This window comes from Heteronotia binoei, chromosome 5, assembly GCF_032191835.1.
Source record: "Heteronotia binoei isolate CCM8104 ecotype False Entrance Well chromosome 5, APGP_CSIRO_Hbin_v1, whole genome shotgun sequence".
In the NCBI taxonomy this organism is placed as follows: Eukaryota; Metazoa; Chordata; class Lepidosauria; order Squamata; family Gekkonidae; genus Heteronotia; species Heteronotia binoei.
Genome location: NC_083227.1, coordinates 7,873,926 through 7,893,059, shown reverse-complemented (window position 1 = coordinate 7,893,059; position 19,134 = coordinate 7,873,926). Strand labels below are relative to the sequence as shown.

Genomic DNA, 19,134 nt, shown 5'->3' with positions numbered 1-19,134 from the left:
TGTCTGTTGTGGGGGAGGAAGGGAAAGGAGATTGTAGGCCGCTCTGAGCCTCTGTCCTTGAAAGGGCAGCTGCTGTGAGAGCCCTCTCAGCCCCACCCACCTCACAGGGTGTCTGCTGTGGGGGAGGAAGGGAAAGGAGATTGTAGGCCACGCTGAGCCTCTGTCCTTGAAAGAGCAGCTGCTGTGAGAGCCCTCTCCAGCCGCACCCACCTCATAGGGTGTCTGTTGTGGGGGAGTAAGGGAAAGGAGAGTGTAGGCCGTTCTGCGCCTCTGTCCTTGAAAGGGCAGCTGCTGTGAGAGCCCTCTCAGCCCCCCACCTCACAGGGTGTCTGCTGTGGGGGAGGAAGGGAAAGGAGATTGTAGGCCACTCTGAGCCTCTGTCCTTGAAAGAGCAGCTGCTGTGAGAGCTCTCTCAGCCCCACCCACCTCACAGGGTGTCTGTTGTGAGGGAGGAAAGGAAAGGAGATTGTGAGCCGTTCTGACACTCTTCGGAGTGGAGGGCGGGAAATAAATCCAATATCATCATCTTCTCCATCTCTACTTGTATTATATCAGGGTTGGCCAACGGTAGCTCTCCAGATGTTTTTTGCCTAAAACTCGCATCAGCCCCAGCCATTGGCCATGCTGCTTGGGGCTGATGGGAGTTGTAGGATGAAAAACATCTGGAGAGCTACCGTTGGCCACCCCTGTATCTCTCTAGTGTCATCTGGTCCTAATGACCCAATCAAGGGTCCTCCTTGATGGAATCTTCCAGAAGTTCTCAGCAGCATCCTCATCCCGTCACCCTCCTGTTTGCAGAACTGGATAGAGGTTCTCAAGATTAACCAATGGCCGCATACTGGGATGTGGCCTGGAAAGAGATAACCATGTTATCTGCAGGGAGACTGGAATTATGAGCACTCTAACAACAGGGCATCTCCAGACTGCAGAGATCAGCCCCCCTGCAGGAAAGGAAAGGGGGCATCAGAGCACTATGGATCCCCTCCTGCCCCCACACCCCGCCTTCCCAGATCCCCCCTCCCCAATCTCCCACTGCACTGGGGGGGGGCACAGAAAACCGCTTCCTTCCTCCTCTCCCCCACCCCAGTTCTTCTGCGGTCCTTATTCCAAGGAGCTGCAGGGATTCAGTTTCAGCCTCCTTTCCCTGGATCCTCCGGGCATGCAGCCCCGCGCAGAGTTACTCCCGAGCAGCCCCATGGAGCAGCACTGCAGATGGCAGCCTGGCTCCTCCTGGAGAGGACTGGAAGGTACAGGTTGCGCTCCTCTGCAGCACCGAAAGGGTTAATGCCAGAAAGCCATGGGCTAGAGAGGCTCAGCAAGAAATGCAAGGGTGGGGGAGTCGGAGAAGAGGAGGGGCTCTTGCTTGCCTTCCTTGCCTGTGCACGCATGCGCCAGGAGAAGGGGTTTGCTTCCGGACTGGGAAAGAGAACGGGAAGCGCTGCAGAGAAGCTGAAGTGGAGAAAAGCAGCAGAGCTGGAGCCTGGGAAAGTTTACTCAAAAGTAAGTCTTGGGAAGGGGGGGTGGGAATAAGCTTTTAGATTGTGGGTGGGAAGCGGGGATCATGCATGCCAAGCTAGGGCTGTCCTAAATTGGCCAACTTCCAGTTAGGAAATTTCTGGAGGGGGGGGGCTGAGAAGGGAAGTCCACAGAGTCCTCCCTCCCACTCAGCTGTGCTGCTTTAATCCTTTCGGGGCCGCAGAGACATGACAGAGGCTTCCCTTCAGCCTGGCTGCCCTCACCCACCGACGCTCTGTAGTGATGCAGCTCAGCCGGGGGGGGGGGGGTGCAGAGGCATGGTGGTGGGGGGGGGGAGATTCCTGTGCAACCGAAGCAGGGACTGTTCCCCACTTTCTCCTGTCTCTGGGGCTGCAAAGGGTGAGCCAATTTTGGGAGATGCATTGTGTGTGTGCATGTCTGAGTGTGTGTGTATGTGTGTGCGACTGGAAGTCGACCTCAAATGACTGACCCCGTACTGGAGACCTGGAGAATATTCAAGGAGGTGGCTGAATAAAGGCTGCCCCCGCCTCCCACTTCTGGTATTCCAAGGAGGTCTCCCATCCAAGTATTTGCCAGAGTCGGCCCTGTTTGTTTATGTTTAATTTGATTTATACCCTGCCCTCCCAGCTGAGGCGGGCTCAGGGCGGCTTACATCGGATCATAGAACAATGATCGCAATCATAAAATCATTAAACAATATAAATTAAAAACAGTATACAGTTGGTGCTAGATGTTACTCATTCTCAAGGCGACGGTTGTTCCAGGATTCTTTCAGTATTCTCCTACAGTCGACTGAAGGCTTGCCGGAAGAGAAAGGTCTTACAGGCCTTGCGGAACTGAGCGATGTCCCGCAAGGCCCTAAGCTCTTCCTTCGATTGGTTCCACCAGGAGGGGGCTGCCACTAAAAAGGCCCGATCCCTGGTGGTCGACAGTCTCGCCCCTTTATCCCGGGGATGACTAGGAGATCTCAGCACTCTGGGGAATGTTTGGGACAGACAGTCCCTCAGGTAAACGGGTCCTCGGCCATAGAGGGGTTTAAAGGTAGTGACCAGAGCTTTGTTTGGCTTCTAAGATCTGATGAGAGCAGGCTTGCCTGGCCTATCCTGCTTCTTCATGAGATAAGAAGCACTAAGGGATCCTGTTTAGCTGGGTTGGTTCCCCTTGGAAGGAGAAAGTCCTGGAGCCTTCAGGTTTCTTCCTATTATTGGCTTTAGTGACAGATATACTGGCAGAGTTGAGCACAGGTGGAAGCCAGAGGAATTCACACACAGCTACCCCATGTCAAATGCCCAGAGGGAGTGTTTTGGTGGCTCAGATTTTTCCCCAGTGAAATCTCCTCCAAAGCCCGTCTGCCCTTCTCTCCTGGTGTTTTATTTCCCACAGTCGCATTCCTGCCCCTTCCCCTCTGCTGGGTGGTAGGAGAGAGCCCTTCCCTCACACTTCAGGCCTGTCGAAGAGATGCGGCGAATGCAGGATGAAATGATCAAAGAAAGTATGGATGCAAGACATTTTGCACAATATAGAGCTGGTAGAATGGGAGAAATTATGGAGAGAAAATATAACATGAACAAGATCGTCTCTATGTAAGGGAAATCTTTATAAAATGGCATACCGATGCCATTCACTCCCACTGGAGGTGGTGGCGGCTACAAGCACAGCCAGTTTCAAGAGGGGGTTAGATATAAATATGGAGCAGAGGTCCATCAGTGGCTATTAGCCACAGTGTGTGTATATATATGTGTGTGTGTGTGTGTGTGTGTATATATATATATAATTTTCTTGGCCACTGTGTGACACAGAGTGTTGGACTGGATGGGCCACTGGCCTGATCCAACATGGCTTCTGGATGGGCCATTGGCCTGATCCAACATGGCTTCTCTTACGTTATTATGATGGTATATTACACCAGAAAAGTTGTCCAAGGTGTTCCCGAATACTGCCAATAAGTGCTGGAAGTGCAAAAGGGTAAAGGGTACATTTGACCACATTTGGTGGCAATGTGATAAGGCCAGGAAATACTGGGGACAGGTGAATAGCTGGATCCAAAAATTATTAAAAATGAATATTCAGTACTTACCTGAACTGTATTTTTTGAATATGTGTCCAAGTTCCTTTTTCAAATTAACCAAGAGATTTCTGTTACATGCTGTAACTGCAGCAAGGTTGGTGTATGCTAGATATTGGAAAACCAAAAAGGGAGGAATTCCTTCAAAAATTGTATGAAGGCTGCTGAAATGGATTTTTTTAACTGTCAAGTTGAAAGAGGGCAGTTTACAAGAATGTGAAGAAACATGGAAGCCATTAAATGAGTGGATAAAGGTTATAGGTTAAATTAGGAAATAGATACTGAGTTAAATAATACGATATGGAAAGAGTGAATATAATTAAATTTGATACAGAAACTTAAGTCCTTGAAGCAGATAACGATGGAATGTGATGTTTGTGAGCTTGATCCTTATGCTTCAGTGTATATTGTATATCGTGAGTGTTTTGTATTTCTTTTTGTGGTGTATGTTAGTGTTATCTATAATAAACTGGAGAGCCAGTTTGGTATAGTGGTTAAGTGTGCGGACTCTTATCTGGGAGAACCGGGTTTGATTCCCCACTCCTCTACTTGCACCTGCTAGCATGGCCTTGGGTCAGCCACAGCTCTTCAGAGGTTGTCCTTGTAAGGGCAGCTGCTGTGAGAGCCCTCTCAGCCCCACCCACCTTACAGGGTGTCTGTTGTGGGGGAGGAAGGGAAAGGAGATTGTAGGCCGCTCTGAGCCTCTGTCCTTGAAAGGGCAGCTGCTGTGAGAGCCCTCTCAGCCCCACCCACCTCACAGGGTGTCTGTTGTGGGGGAGGAAGGTAGAGGAGACTGTGAGCTGCTCTGAGACTCTTTGGAGTGGAGGGCGGGATATAAATCCAATATCTTCATCTACCTCACAGGGTGTCTGTTGTGGGGCGGTGGGGGAGAAGATGTAGAAGATTGTGAGCCGCTTGGAGTCTCTGATTAGAGAGAAGGGCGGGGTATAAATCTACAGTCGTCGTCTTCTTCATTTGCAGCTGCTGGCATGGCCTTGGGTTAGCCATAGCTCTAGGCAGAGATTGTCCTTGAAAGGGCAGTTGCTGTGAGAGCCCTCTCCAGCCCCACCCACCTCACAGGGTGTCTGTTGTGGGGGAAGAAGGAAAAAGAGATTGTGAGCCGCTCTGAGACTCTGTCCTTGAAGGGGCAGCTGCTGTGTGAGCCCTCTCCAGCCCCACCCACCTCACAGGGTGTCTCTTGTGGGGGAGGAAGGGAAGTGAGATTGTAGACCGCTCTGAGCCTCTGTCCTTGAAAGGAATAAAACTTGGTTGGTCTTAAAGGTGCCACTTGACTCCTGCTTTGTTCAACATTTAAAGGAACTTACACACCTTTTAAATGCCTTCCCTCCATTGGAGATAATGAAGGATAGGGACACCTTCTTTGGGGGCTCATAGAATTGGATTCCCTGGTCTAGTCTTTTTGAAACTTGGAGGGTATTTTAGGGAGAGGAGCTGGATGCTGTGCTGAAAATATGGTGCCTCTATCTCAAGAAACAGCCCATGAAGAGCCCCAGATACCTGCAGATCAATTCTCCATTACACCCTAAGAGGATTGGTCTCCCATAGGGAATAAAGGAGTGCATAGCAGACATTTCCCTCCCCTCCCCTCCCCTGCTTTCTGATGACCCTGAAGCGGAGGTGAGGGCCTCCAATTTGAGGGAGGGGGGAAATCCTTTGCCCCCTCCTGGGGATTGGCAACCCTACCTGGGACTGTTGCAAACTAGCTGAGGGCTTCCTGCCCCAAATCCCCTATACAGGGCTTTATTTTGTAGCAGAAACTCCTTTGCATATTAGGCAACACATCCCTGATGTAGCCAATCTTCCTGGAGCTTATAGGGAGGACTGAACTAAGAGCCCTGTAAACTCTTGGAGGATTGGCTACGTCAAGGGGCGTGGCCTAATATGCAAAGCAATTCCTGCTACGCAAAAACGCCCTGCCCCAATATAAAAATACAGTTTCTGCCCAGGAACTGGTTTATCCCTCTGCAGCCATCTGGGAAACAGGCCTGAAAGACTTAAGAACATAAGAGAAGCCATGTTGGATCAGACCAACGGCCCATCAAGTCCAACACTCTGTGTCACACAGTGGCAAAAAATTTTATATACACACATACACTGTGACTAATAGCCACTGATGGACCTGTGCTCCATATTTTTATCTAAACCCCTCTTGAAGGTGGCCATGCTTGTGGCTGCCACCACCTCCTGTGGCAGTGAATTCCACATGTTAATCACCCTTTGGGTGAAGAAGTACTTCCTTTTATCCGTTATTCCGGTCTCTCTAGGAGGCCTCCTCAGAATTGCTGGTTCCAGACAGGAGGGGAGTGAGGAGGAGACTAGGCCAAAGCCTGCCTCAAGTTTAACAACATCCTTAAAGAGACAAACAGAGAGACACAAAATTTCCCCCCCAAAATCAAGGAGGCACTTATTAAAAACCTTAGTTTTTAGTCCAGAAAAACAATATTAAACCTGATTGGCAAACCACAAGAAGCACCAGGGAAAAGCTCACTGTGAAGGTTTCTGATGTTCAGTTTTGTATGCTTTTTTGTTTTCTTTTTGACACAGTGCTGTCTGTCTCTCTCCATCCCCACAGAGAGAAGCCTCAGATCATAACCAACTGAATAAAGGGAAGTTCTCACAGGTAAAAGTAACCTAGGAGAAGGAGATGGAAGAGCAAGACCCAGAAGGACCTGGAATGGGCAAGACGGCAAGGAAAAGCCCCCATCCCATCCAACCTGGAAGTGTTGTTGAATTCTGGGAAAGGACTGGGCCAGAGATCTTGGCTAAGGACACCATCACTTCAGATGTCCACTGCCAACTCTTCCGGCGGTTCCGCTACCATGAGGCCGTTGGGCCCCAAGAGGTTTGCAGCCAGCTCCATGGACTTTGCAACCAGTGGGTGAAGCCAGAGAGGCAAACCAAGAAGCAGATCCTGGACCTGGTGATCCTGGAGCAGTTCCTGACTCTCCTGCCCCAAGAAATGCAGTGCTGGGTCAGAGGATGTGGGCTGGAGACCAGTTCCCAGGCGGTGACCCTGGCCGAAGGTTTCCTCCTGAGTCAGGCAGAGGAGAAGAGGCAGGCAGAACAGGTGAGGGGATTCCCTCCAGGTGTGTCTAATTCAAGCAAGAATCTCTGACCTTATCCTAAAGTTTCCTTGCTAGATAATTGCCAAGAGCCTCTTCTGCTAAAACATTTCTGACCCCTGCAGATGCCTCACCAAATCTGCTGATAGAAGGGTGCAGAGTGTGGGAGTAGGGTAGGATCCATTCCTTGGTCTCTTTTCCATTCCATCTCTTACCCCCTCCCTTACTGCTGTTTCAGATGTGGGGACCACCTTTGAAGATGGAAGCTACAATCCCTGAAGAAGAAGGAGCTCTCTTGGAGCAGGGGCAGAGGGTGCAGGCGGTGGAGCATGCCCAAGATGCCCTCTCCTGTGGTAAGGACTCCTTGTGCCTGGATGCCATCTGGGCAGCCTGTGAATGTGGTGGGTACAGTGTTCAGGTCAGGGGGAAAAATACGTATTTCTACAGACAACACAGAGTTAATTGGTGGCGCTCAACATCCACAAACTGTGATGTCTCTAGAAGATCAGACAAACTCCTGGAGGACAATTGGTGCCTTAAATTAAAATTTCATATCTCACCTTCCTTCCATAAAAGGTGTCAAATTCCCTGGGGAAGGTAGGCAAACCTGAAAGGGAACCTCCACCTTTTGGGGTAGCAGAGCTCTGAAAACCAGTCTATAGGGACCAATAATGATAGGAAAATCTGCCTTCGGTGCTTGTGCTTGAAGGGTCATCTGGGGGGCTGCTGTGGGCAGCAGGGGGTGGAGTAGGAAAAGTGGGCTATGGCCCAGCATTCGCAGGTGGTTTGGGGTGGGGCATGGGGTGGGACTTGGGACAGATGTGATATCATGGTGAAGCTGCATCTAGCTGAAAACCCGGTTGTGAAGTTGGCATGCCCAGAGATGCCCTGAAAACTCATTCCTATGACCCTCAAGTCCCCAGAATTGCTCCAGTCACATCTGGTCTAATGTGACAGTGAGGTTTCAAGCTATTGCATTTCCACTCCACATTTCCATCCCTGTAGAGCAAACACAAGTCCCACAGAAGTCTGAAATATGATGGCAGCTTTTATAATCCCTATTGTTGGCAGCTATTTATAATCCCTTCTCTTCTGCCTCTTCCAGAACATATTAAAAAGTGTTTAAAAATGAGTTGAGTGTACATAGGAGATGGTTTCACGACCCGGGGAAGGGTGTGCGTGTGTGAAGCAGGGAACAAACAACCAAACACTCTTCCTTTCTCCCTTGACTCAGGAACAGGCAGTAGAGAGATGCTGTTGAGCCGTTGTCTTTTTCAAGGTGTGGGAACACCTGCTGCACCTCCAATCCAGGTAGGAGAGATGGGGGGAGGGTCAGCAAGAGATCCATTTACCCATCCCAAGTCTTACTTTCCGTACTTTCCCAGACTAATCCCTTCCATTGTGCAGTCTTGCCTGGGGTGATCTCTGAAGAGGAGGGGATCTTCTTTTTCGTTCAGGTTCCCTTTTCCTTGGAGGAGGTGTCCGTCTCTTTCACGGAGGCTGAGTGGGCCCTACTGGATCCGGGACAAAGAGCTCTGTACTGGGAAGTCATGCTGGAGAACTATGGGAATGTGGCCTTTTTGGGTAAGGATCGTTTATGGGTGCCAAAGGTGCGTATTGTTTCCACTGGGTTGAGGAATGAACCCAATTTTTGAATAGCAATGCATCATTTTGTGACCTGTCCCACTACTTCGGGAGGGGCTCTGTCAGAGCATCTCCTTGTCATGCAAAAGGTCCCCGGTTCAATCCCCAGTATCTCCAATGAAAAGGATCAGGTAAGAGGTGAAATGAAAGACTCTGCCTGAGATCTCGAAGAGCGATGTTGGACTGAGTAGATGATACTGACTCCAAGGGACCAGGGGTCTGATTCAGTATAAGGAAACTTCACCTGTTCATAGAATCCAAGAATTGGAACTGACCTCCAGGGTCAACCCCCTGAAAAATGCAGGGAATTCACGAGTACCCTTGCTGCATGCCTGGAAGAGGGCAGGAAAAAAAAAACCTTCCAGGAAACTTGACTAAACTGGCCTGTTTCCTGACCCCAAGGAAGCAGTCTCATTTCCCTGGGCATGTAAGAAAGCACCATAAGACCTAAGCACCAATGCAACCCTTCCTTTCCACCCTCTCATTGTCTACCTAAATTCACGGGATTGGCATTGGTGTCATATGGCCATCTTGCCACTGTTAGAATAAGGGAATCACAGAGTCGGAAGGGGCCATAGAAGCCATGTAGTCCAAGCCCTGCTCGATGCAGGGTCAGCCTATAGCATCCCTGACAAGCATTTGTCCAGCCGCTGCTCACAGAGTGCCCGGGAGGGGGGACTCACCTCTTCCCTAGGTAGCTGATTTCATGGTAGAAGAACCCTTACTATGAATCTGTCACATTCTAAGGGCACAGGCAGGCGGGAGTCCAAAGCCAGTCCAAGGTCAAAGTCCAGGGAGTCAAGCAGGGGCCAAGTCACCAAAGTAAAATCGCAAACTGGAATCAGAAGTCAGTGTCCAAAAGCCAAAGGGTCAGGGTGCCAAGGAATTCAAGCAGGTCAGGATCTGGACTCAGGAAGGACTGTGGATGCTAGTCAGAGAATCGACTTGTTGCTTCCACGAGGTTACCAGGTCCTGGGCAGAAGTTATATGGGAGCCTCAATCAACCTGCTCCCTGGGTGGTAGCGATTCTGCTAGAACTCAGGGCGGAGAGATCTGAAGCATCGGCGAGCCTCATGTCTTTGCTCCGAAATTTCTTTCCGGAGCCTGCTTCACACTCTTGCAATGGGAGGGGGAGAACTTGGAGGAGATTGATTGTCAACAGCTGACACTGGCTGTTTAGCAACAGTAAAAAAAGAGAAGGTATGTTCTATGTAAGATATGAAGTACTTAGATGGCACCTCTTGTTGCAGCATAAGTATTCCAGCTGTAGCTTAAGTTACTCTAGAGCAGGGGTGTCAAATACGTGACTCGGGGGCCGAATCAGGCCCCCAGAGAGCTCTGATCAGGCCCCCATGCAACTGGATGCCATCTGCTCCCTTCTTCCTCTCTCTTTCTTCTTTGTGCATAGCAGCTTGCTTTGCAAAGCTTCCTCAATAGCACAGGAGTTACAGAGAAAAAACCTCTGTTTTCTCCATTGGCTGAGGCTCCTCCTGTCAAGTAGACGGATTCAACCAGTAGTCAGAGATGATACAAAGACTTCATTTATTGATTTACCGTTTCTTTGGCTCAAGCCGATGGCTTGAGAAGAATGAAACCAATACATTGATACAGGAGTTATAAGATACACTTTAAAGTGATTCCTACAGGGAGGGTAGCAAGGGAGCATTCACACATTACTACAAAGATACATTCCCAGGGCGGTTATCAAGCCTTTTGGCCTTGTGTCTCAGGGATGGCTCCCCCTCCCTCACACCATTGTCTGGGAAGGCACAGATTACTTTGTTCACAACAATTGCCAGTCATAAAGGAGAGAAGGGGTCACTACAGGGTAATAAATTAGCAGCATTTGGCTCAACATGATTTTAAACAGGCCTGTTCATGACAGGCTGAACCCATCAGTCTTTGAGCAGATCAGTCTATCTTGACACCTCCCTTGGGGAGGCAGAGCTTGCTTCCCTGGGTCTCTCAATCGCACAGCAGAACTACTGAGCCAAGCCTCTCTTCCTTCTATTAGCTGAGGCTCCTCCTCCTCCTGATCCTCTGGGGAGAGAGGGAAAGAACCAGAGCTTCCTTTGCCCAGTTCCGTTGATCCCATAGGAGAAATACAAAGAAAGCACCTTTAAGACCAACAAGTGCTAATGTTGTAGGCATGTTTTATTTTAAGTTTTTTTTTAAAAAAATCTTTAATTCTGTATGTCACTGTCCTTTATGTTTATGTCTCTGCTACCTAATGTTTAATAGCACAGCAGAGCTACTGAGCCAAGCCTCTCTTCCTTCTATTGGCTGAGGCTCCTCCCTCTCCTGATCCTGGGTCTCTCAATCGCACAGCAGAACTACTGAGCCAAGCCTCTGTTCCTTCTATTGGCTGAGGCTCCTCCCCCTCCTGATCCTCTGGGGAGAGAGGGAAAGAACCAGAGCTTCCTTTGCCCAGTTCCATAGATCCAATGGGTGAAATACAAAGAAAGCACCTTTAAGACCAACAAGTGCTAATGTTGTAAGCATGTTTTATTTTAAGGTGTTTTTTTTTTAAATCTTTAATTCTGTTTGTCTCTGTCCTTTATGAAGTTTATGTCTCTGCTACCTAATGTTTTAATAGGTGCATACATGACCCGGCCCGACATGGCCCAGCCAGGTCTCATTTATGTCAGATCCGGCCCTCATAACAAATTAGTTCGACACGCTTGCTCTAGAGAGAAGTATTCATCATGATGCAGCAAGAAATCATCCAGGTGCACTAGCATGCCACGAGCGAAAAGTTAGCCTGGCTTCCCTCTCATGCATGCCCAAATTATAGTTTCTTCCTCTCTAGGGTCAGGTGGTTCGAATGACCCAATCAAGGGTCCTCCTTGATAGAATTATCCAGATGCTTTCAGCATCCTCATCCCCTCACCCTTCTGCTTGCAGAACTGGATAGAGGTTCTCGTGATTAACCAAGGACCGCATTCTGCGATCTGGCCTTGGAAAAAAAAGATGATGTTAGCTGCAGGCAGACTCAAATTATGAACACTCATAAGTCACATCAGACCACTTAATAACTCCTGTAACCCTTGGGGGAACTCGGATTCTTTGCCTCACAGATCCATTCCGCTTATACTAGTTCAGATTCTGGGCTTTGGTCTGGAATATGGTGCTGACCTTCCAGAAAAACCTTTAGTCTTTTGTTTATTTCTTTGCTTATGTAAGAATGATTACTTTCTCTCTCTTTGTCTCCCTCTCGCTCTGCAAAAGAACCCAGGAGCATATTTCCTTCCCAAATGAACTGGCTGATGTCAGCTCTGGGACTAACCATAACTCTCAATTAAAGAAGGCTTCCAGTTTGGTCAGAAAGCTGGCTTTATTGATAGATAGAAAAGTAGAGATACACGTCTGTGTCAGAACATAAGAGAAGCCATGTTGGATCAGGCCAATGGCCCATCCAGTCCAACACTCTGTATCACACAGTGGCCAAAATATATATATACAAACACACACAGTGGCTAATAGCCACTGATGAACCTCTGCTCCATATTTTTATCCAATCCGTTCTTGAAGCTGGCTATGCTTGTAGCCACCACCACCTCCTTTGGCAGTCAATTCCACATATTAATCACCCTTTGGATGAAGAAGGACTTCCTTTTATCCATTCTAACCTGACTGCTCAGCAATTTCATTGAATGCCCACGAGATCTTGTATTGTGAGAAAGGGAGAAAAGTACCTCTTTCTCTACTTTCTCCATCCCATGCATTATCTTGTAAACCTCTTATCATGTCACCCCGCAGTCGATGTTTCTCCAAGCTAAAGAGCCCCAAGCGTTTTAACCTTTCTTCATAAGGAAAGTGTTCCAAACCTGTAATCATTCTAGTTGCCCTTTTCTGCACTTTTTCCAATGCTATAATATCCTTTTTGAGGTGCGGTGACCAGAATTGCACACAGTACTCCAAATGAGACCGCACCATCGATTTATACAGGGGCATTATGATACTGGCTGATTTGTTTTCAATTCCCTTCCTAATAATTCTCAGCATGGCATTGGCCTTTTTTATTGCAATCACGCACTGTCTTGACATTTTCAGTGATCTACCATGACCCCAAGATCTCTCTCTTGGTCAGTCTCTGCCAGCCAGTTCACAACCCATCCACTTGTATTTGTAGCTGGGATTCTTGGCCCCAATGTGCATTACTTTGCACTTGGCCACATTGAACCTCATCTGCCACGTTGACGCCCACTCACCCAGCCTCAACAGATCCCTTTGGAGTTCCTCACAATCCTCTCTGGTTCTCACCACCCTGAACAATTTAGTGTCATCCGCAAACTTGGCCACTTCACTGCTCACTCCCAACTCCAGATCATTAATGAACAAGTTAAAGAGCATGGGATCCAGTACTGAGCCCTGCAGCACCCCACTGCTTACCGTCCTCCACTGCGAAGACTGCCCATTTATACTCACACTCTACTTCCTATTAATTAGCTAGTTTTTGATCCACAAGAGGACCTGTCCTTTTACTCCATGACTCCTGAGCTTACTAAGGAGCCTTTGATGAGAAACTTTATCAAAAGCTTTCTGGAAGTCAAGGTAAACAACATCTATTGGGTCTCCTTTGTTTGTTCACCCCCTCAAAGAACTGTAACAGGTTAGTGAGGCAAGATCTTCCCTTACAGAACCCATGCTGAGTCTTTCTCAATAACTTGTGTTCATCAATGTGCCTATTCATTCTGTCCTTGATAATGGTTTCTACCAGCTTTCCCGGTGTTGAAGTCAGACTGACCAAGCTGTAATTAATGAACAAAGGTGTTGCTGGGAACCAGCTTGTACCATATTTGCGGGCTTTTGACTGTAGTTGCCCTAGTCGATGATCTCCAGTGGCATCTGGACCGAGGCGGCTCGGCGGTACTGATGTTGTTAGACCTATCGGCAGCGTTCGATATGGTCGGCCATCGGGTGCTGACTTGCCGTCTCGCCGACGTGGGGATTCAGGGGCTGGCTTTACAATGGCTTACCTCTTTCCTCAAGGGTCGGGGACAAAGCGTGGCGATTGGGGGTGAACTGTCCTGGAGGTACCCCCTGGATTGCGGGGTCCCTCAGGGGGCAGTTCTCTCCCCGATGTTGTTTAACATCTACATGCGCCCTCTTGCCCAGATTGCCCGGAGATATGGGCTGGGCTGTCACCAATATGCTGATGACACCCAGCTCTATCTACTTATGGACGGCCGGCCTGCCTGTGTCCCAGAAAACCTGGACCTGGCATTGCAGGCCGTATCTAGATGGCTCAGGCTGAGCGGGCTGAAGCTAAATCCGTTCAAGACAGAAGTCCTTTGCCTGGGTCGCCGTGGTCCGGGGAGGGAGATTCCCTTACCGGCCCTCGATGGTGTGCCTCTGTCAGCGGCGCACAGGGTTAGGAGCCTGGGGTTCTATTGGAGCCTACTTTAACTATGGAGGCCCAGATAGCAGCCACTGCCAAGTCCGCATTTTTTCATCTTAGGCGGGCAAGGCAGTTGGCTCCTTTCCTGGAGGACGGCGACCTGGCAACAGTGATCCATGCAGCGGTCACCTCGAGGTTGGACTACTGCAATGCCCTCTACATGGGGCTGCACCTGTGCCAAACCCAGAAGTTGCAGCTAGTGCAGAACGCCGCTGCCCGGCTGTTGTTAGAGCTCCCTAGATGGGAGCACATTCAGCCAGGGCTTTGGGGACTGCACTGGCTGCCGATAACATACCGAGTTCGGTACAAGGTGCTGGTTATGACCTTTAAAGCCCTTTATGGCCTGGGACCTGCCTACCTTAGGGACCGTCTCTCCCCACATGTTCCCCAGAGCGTGCTGAGATCAGGGTCCCAAAACCTTCTTACAATCCCTGGGCCAAAGGAGGCCCGTCTGAATGTGACCAGAGACAGGGCCTTCTCGATTGCAGCTCCCTGTTGGTGGAATCAGCTCCCGGAGGAGGTGAGGGCCCTGCGGAGCCTTGAACAGTTCCGCAGGGCCTGCAAAACAGTCCTCTTCCGGTTGGCATATAATTAATTGTTATCAGAATGCCGGAACACTCAAATCTAGAACATCAGATTATTTAATACTGGAATATTGAAGAATTGACCAAAGGAAGGTAGCATAGTACATACTGTAGTGAGTTTTATGTGTTTTATATATTTTATTGTATAATTATAATTATTAATGTATCATGAATGTATTTAAATGGATTTTGTTGGTTTTTATGTTGTAAGCCACCCTGAGCCCACCTCGGTGGGGTAGGGCGGGATATAAATCGAATAAAATAAATAAATAAATAGTTTTTGTGGGCTGCTTAAAAGCCCAGATAAGGTATAAAGCTCACCTTTGGGGTGGCCAGTCCTTTATACTTTATCTGGGCTTTCATGCAACCCACCAAAACTACAGTGCAAAACCCCGCGAAAATGGTACAAGCTGTTTCCTAGCAACACCTTTGTTCATTAAACATTTAGCAGTTTGAGCTGTCTCTGAGGAGAGATAAAGTGTCCTTGAGACAGAGGCTTCACTCCTTTCTGCATGGCAGAAATGGATTCTTGTGATTGTTACAACGGACAGAGCAAAGCCAAGATGAAGCAGGCAAAGTGCACCCTCTCCCGTTCGTAAGACATACAGAAATATAAAAATGGCAAGGCCCCTTGACACCTGAGAGTGAGCAGCCATCACTGTTGTGTCAAGGGAAGAGGCCAGGAATAACCATAGGGGATTCCTGATTCCCTTCTGAGCAACATTTGGTTTGGTACTATCACACAGGCTGGTGGGTAAAGGGAGAGGGAGGCCTTCTGGGAGCCTGAAATCTGGAGGCTCAGAAGCTCCTTCTGGCCAAGAGTTCACCTGAGGCTCTTCACGAAGAATGGGGAGTTATACTTAAATACTAAATATTCCTGGGGAAAGGTGACCGTGTGGTTAAGATCGGCCAAAATGGATGAGACCAAAGGGCCACCAATCCTTTCCTCCTGTAGCCATAGAGATGCCGTTAGATCTTACCAGTTTTCCCAAGTGCTAACAGTTTCTCTCTCTTTATTCCAGCAGAAAATGATCAGAGGAATGAGGAGGGGGAGGAACTTCATCAGCAAATGCCGGACTTGAATGAAAACGTCAGGAGTAAAGGCAGACCTAAAAGAAAGACAGACAGTGGTATGGTTGAGAAGCGTGATGGAGGAAAGTGGAACGTACATTTTTCAAACCAAAGGATATTGAAGGCAAGGAAATCCATTCAATGTGGAAAGTATTTCAGAAATAGATCGCAGCTCCTTGTAACCCAAAGAATACACAGAGAGGAGACACCTGAATATTCAGAGATGAGAAATGAATTCAGTCAGAGTAGCTTTCTTCAGCTTCATCAAAAAACTCTCAAAGGAGAGAAAACTTTTAACTGCTTAGAGTGTGGAAAGAGATTCAGTCAGAGGGGACATCTTCAGTGTCATCAGAGAACCCACACAGGGGAGAAACCTTTTGAATGCTCAGAGTGTGGAAAGGGATTCAGACACAGAGGCCATCTTCACCAGCATGAAAGAACGCACACAGGTGAGAAACCTTTTGAATGCTCAGAGTGTGGAAAGAGATTCAGTCAGAGTGGCAGTCTTCAATATCATCAGAGAACCCACACAGGGGAGAAACCTTTTGAATGCTCAGAGTGTGATAAGAGATTCAGTAGAAGCAGTCTTCTTCATTATCATCAGAGCACCCACACAGGGGAGAAACCTTTTGAATGCTCAGAGTGTGGTAAAAGATTCAGTCGGAGTGGCAGTCTTCAAAAGCATCAGAGAACCCACACAGGGGAGAATCCTTTTGAATGCTCAGAGTGTGGGAAGAGATTCAGTACAAGTAGCAATCTTCAACATCATCAGAGAACCCATACAGGGGAGAAACCATTTGAATGCTCAGAGTGTGGAAAGAGATTCAATTTCAATGGCGATCTTAAAAAACATCAGAGAACCCACACAGGAGAAAAACCCTTTGAATGTTCAGAATGTGGAAAGAAATTCAGTCGGAGGGATCGTCTTCAATATCATCAGAGAACCCACACAGGGGAGAAACCTTTTGAATGCTCAGTGTGTAGAAAGAGATTCATTTGGAGTGGCTGTCTTCAAGAGCATCAGAGAACCCACACAGGGGAGAAGCTTCTTGAATGCTCAGAATGTGGAAAGAGATTCAGTTTCAATGGCGATCTTAAAAAGCATCAGAGAACACACACAAGAGAAGAACCCTTTGAATGCTCAGAATGTGGAAAGAGATTCAGTCGGAGGGGTCATCTTCAATGTCATCAGAGAACCCACACACGGGAGAAACCTTTTGAATGCTCAGAGTGTGGAAAGGGATTCAGACACAGAGGCCATCTTCACCAACATGAAAGAACGCACACAGGTGAGAAACCTTTTGAATGCTCAGAGTGTGGAAAGAGATTCAGTCAGAGTGGCAGTCTTCAAGAGCATCAGAGAACCCATACAGGGGAGAAACCTTTTGAATGCTCAGAGTGTGGGAAGAGATTCAGTAGAAGCAATCGTCTTCATTATCATCAGAGCACCCACACAGGGGAGAAACCTTTTGAATGCTCAGAGTGTGGTAAGAGATTCAGTTGGAGTGGCAGTCTTCAAAAGCATCAGAGAACTCACACAGAGGAGAATCCTTTTGAATGCTCAGAGTGTGGGAAGAGATTCAGTCAGATTGGCAGTCTTCACCGTCACCAGTTAACCCACACAGGGGACAAACCTTTTGAATGCTTAGAGTGGAAAGAGTTTCAGTACTAGTGGCCATCTTCAATGTCATCAGAGAACGCACACAGGGGAGAAGAGAAACCTTTTGAATGCTCAGAATGTGGAAAGGGATTCAGACACACAGGGCATCTTCACCAGCATGAAAGAACGCACACAGGCGAGAAACCTTTTGAATGCTCAGAATGTGGAAAGAGATTCAGTAGAAGCAATCGTCTTCATTATCATCAGAGAACCCACACAGGGGAGAAACATTTTGAATGCTCAGAGTGTGGTCGGAGATTCAGTTGGCGTGGCAGTCTTCAAAAGCATCAGAGAACCCACACAGGGGAGAATCCTTTTGAATGCTCAGAGTGTGGGAAGAGATTCAGTCAGAGTGGCAGTCTTCAACGTCACCAGGGAACCCCACACAGGGGACAAACCTTTTGAATGCTTAGAGTGGAAAGAGATTCAGTACTAGCGGCAGTTTTCAAAAGCATCATAGACCCAACACGGGGGAGAATCCTTTTGAATGCTCAGATTGTGGAAAGAGCTTCAGCACGAGTCGCCATCTTCACCAGCATTGTAGAAACCACACAGAAGAAATGATTTGAATGCTCAGAATTTGAAAAGAGATTTAGTCAGCGTGGCCATCTTCAACAGAACCCACACAGGGGAGAAATGTTATGAATGCTCATAGTATGGAAAGAGATTCAGTTATAGGGGAATCTTCAAGAGAATCAATAAACACACAGGGGAGAAACCTTTTGAATTCTCAGACTGTGGAAGGAGATTCCGCTGCAGAAACACTCTCTGATGGCAACTGAGAATCCACACAAGGAAGACACAATTTTAATATTTGTTGCATTGAAAGAGATTAAGTCAGAGCGGTACTTTTCTGCTGTGTCAAGAACATAAGAACTTTTCTCCCTTTCTCACAATACAAGAACTTGTGGGCATTCAATGAAATTGCTGAGCAGTAGGTTTAGAACGGATAAAAGGAAGTCCTTGTTCACCCAAAGGGTGATTAACATGTGGAATTCACTGCCACAGGAGGTGGTGGCGGCTACAAGCATAGCCAGCTTCGAGAGGAGTTTGGATAAAAATATGGAGCAGAGTCCATCAGTGGCTGTTATCCACAGCATATTGTTGGAACTGTCTGGGGCAGTGATGCTCTGTATTCTTGGTGCTTGGGGGTGGGGGCAAAGTGGAAGGACTTCCAGCCCCACTTGTGACCCTCCTTTTTTTGGCCACTGTGTGACACAGAGTGTTGGACTGGATGGGCCATTGGCCTGATACAACATGGCTTCTCTTATGTTCTTATACAACATGGCTTCTCTTATGTTCTTATAAGAGAAGCCATGTTGGATCAGGCCAATGGCCCATCTAGTCCAACACTTTTTGTGTCATACAGTGTCCAGAAAAAAAAAAACCAAGTGCCATCAGGAGGTTCACAAGTAGGGCTAGAAGCCCTTCCACATTGCCCTCCCACCCCAGCACCAAGAATACAGAGCATCACTGCCCCAGACACAGAGTTCCAACAATATGCTGTGGCTAACAGCCACTGATGGACCTTTGCTCCAGATGTTTATCCAATCCCCTCTTGAAGCTGGCTATGCTTGTAGCCGCCACCTACTGTGGCAGTGAATTCCACGTGTTAATCACACTTTGGGTAAAGGACTTCCTTTTATCCATTCTAACCTGACTGCTCAGCAATTTCATTGAATGCACACAAGTTCTTGTATTGTGAGAAAGGGAGAAAAGTACTTCTTTCTTCACCTTCTCTGTCCCACACATAATCTTTACTCAGCTGGAAACTCAGGAGGTAGATCTCTTTTTTCTTTCTTGTCATATGCAAGGCTACAGAGATTGTTTTGCCTCATATCAATCTTGTTCTATATGTATTTAATAAACCTTATCTCTTTTGCTAAGGTCTGCTTTGTTGTGAACCTCTGTCCTTGGAGATGCAGAGAGCCCCAGCTTGGGTTCCTCAACGGGGTGGCAGTTTAAGGGGACCAAGGCCTTTGTACACAAGTGAATCTATTAGCAACCCCCTCTCTGGTTCAGGTAGCGAAATTCTTATTTTGGAGGCTCACTATGGAAAAGTCAGGGAAGAAGGTAGGAACAGGAATATCAAGTGGTATTTCTGGAATGGAAATTACCGTGGGGCAAGA

General features: G+C 47.9%; 1 protein-coding gene across 1 annotated transcript; it reads left to right on the top strand.

Annotated features, from left to right (window-relative positions):
• The first annotated feature begins 1,367 nt into the window (after nt 1–1,367).
• Nucleotides 1,368–18,891, top strand: LOC132572094 (oocyte zinc finger protein XlCOF6-like). Its single transcript, XM_060238886.1, has 6 exons — nt 1,368–1,500; nt 6,156–6,650; nt 6,884–6,998; nt 7,880–7,956; nt 8,103–8,229; nt 15,297–18,891. The coding sequence occupies exons 2-6, from the start codon at nt 6,228–6,230 to the stop codon at nt 17,015–17,017; spliced, it is 2,463 nt and encodes an 820-aa protein (XP_060094869.1). The 5' UTR covers nt 1,368–1,500; nt 6,156–6,227; the 3' UTR covers nt 17,018–18,891.
• Nucleotides 18,892–19,134: the final 243 nt, after the last annotated feature.

Bases quoted from the DNA above. Each gene is read 5' to 3' on its own strand.
- LOC132572094 (XM_060238886.1), top strand. From the start codon at position 6,228: ATGGAAGAGCAAGACCCAGAAGGACCTGGAATGGGCAAGACGGCAAGG. The intron at 7,957-8,102 runs GTAGGAGAGATG...TTTTTCGTTCAG, and splicing joins CTGCTGCACCTCCAATCCAG to GTTCCCTTTTCCTTGGAGGA. The intron at 8,230-15,296 runs GTAAGGATCGTT...TCTTTATTCCAG, and splicing joins TGGGAATGTGGCCTTTTTGG to CAGAAAATGATCAGAGGAAT.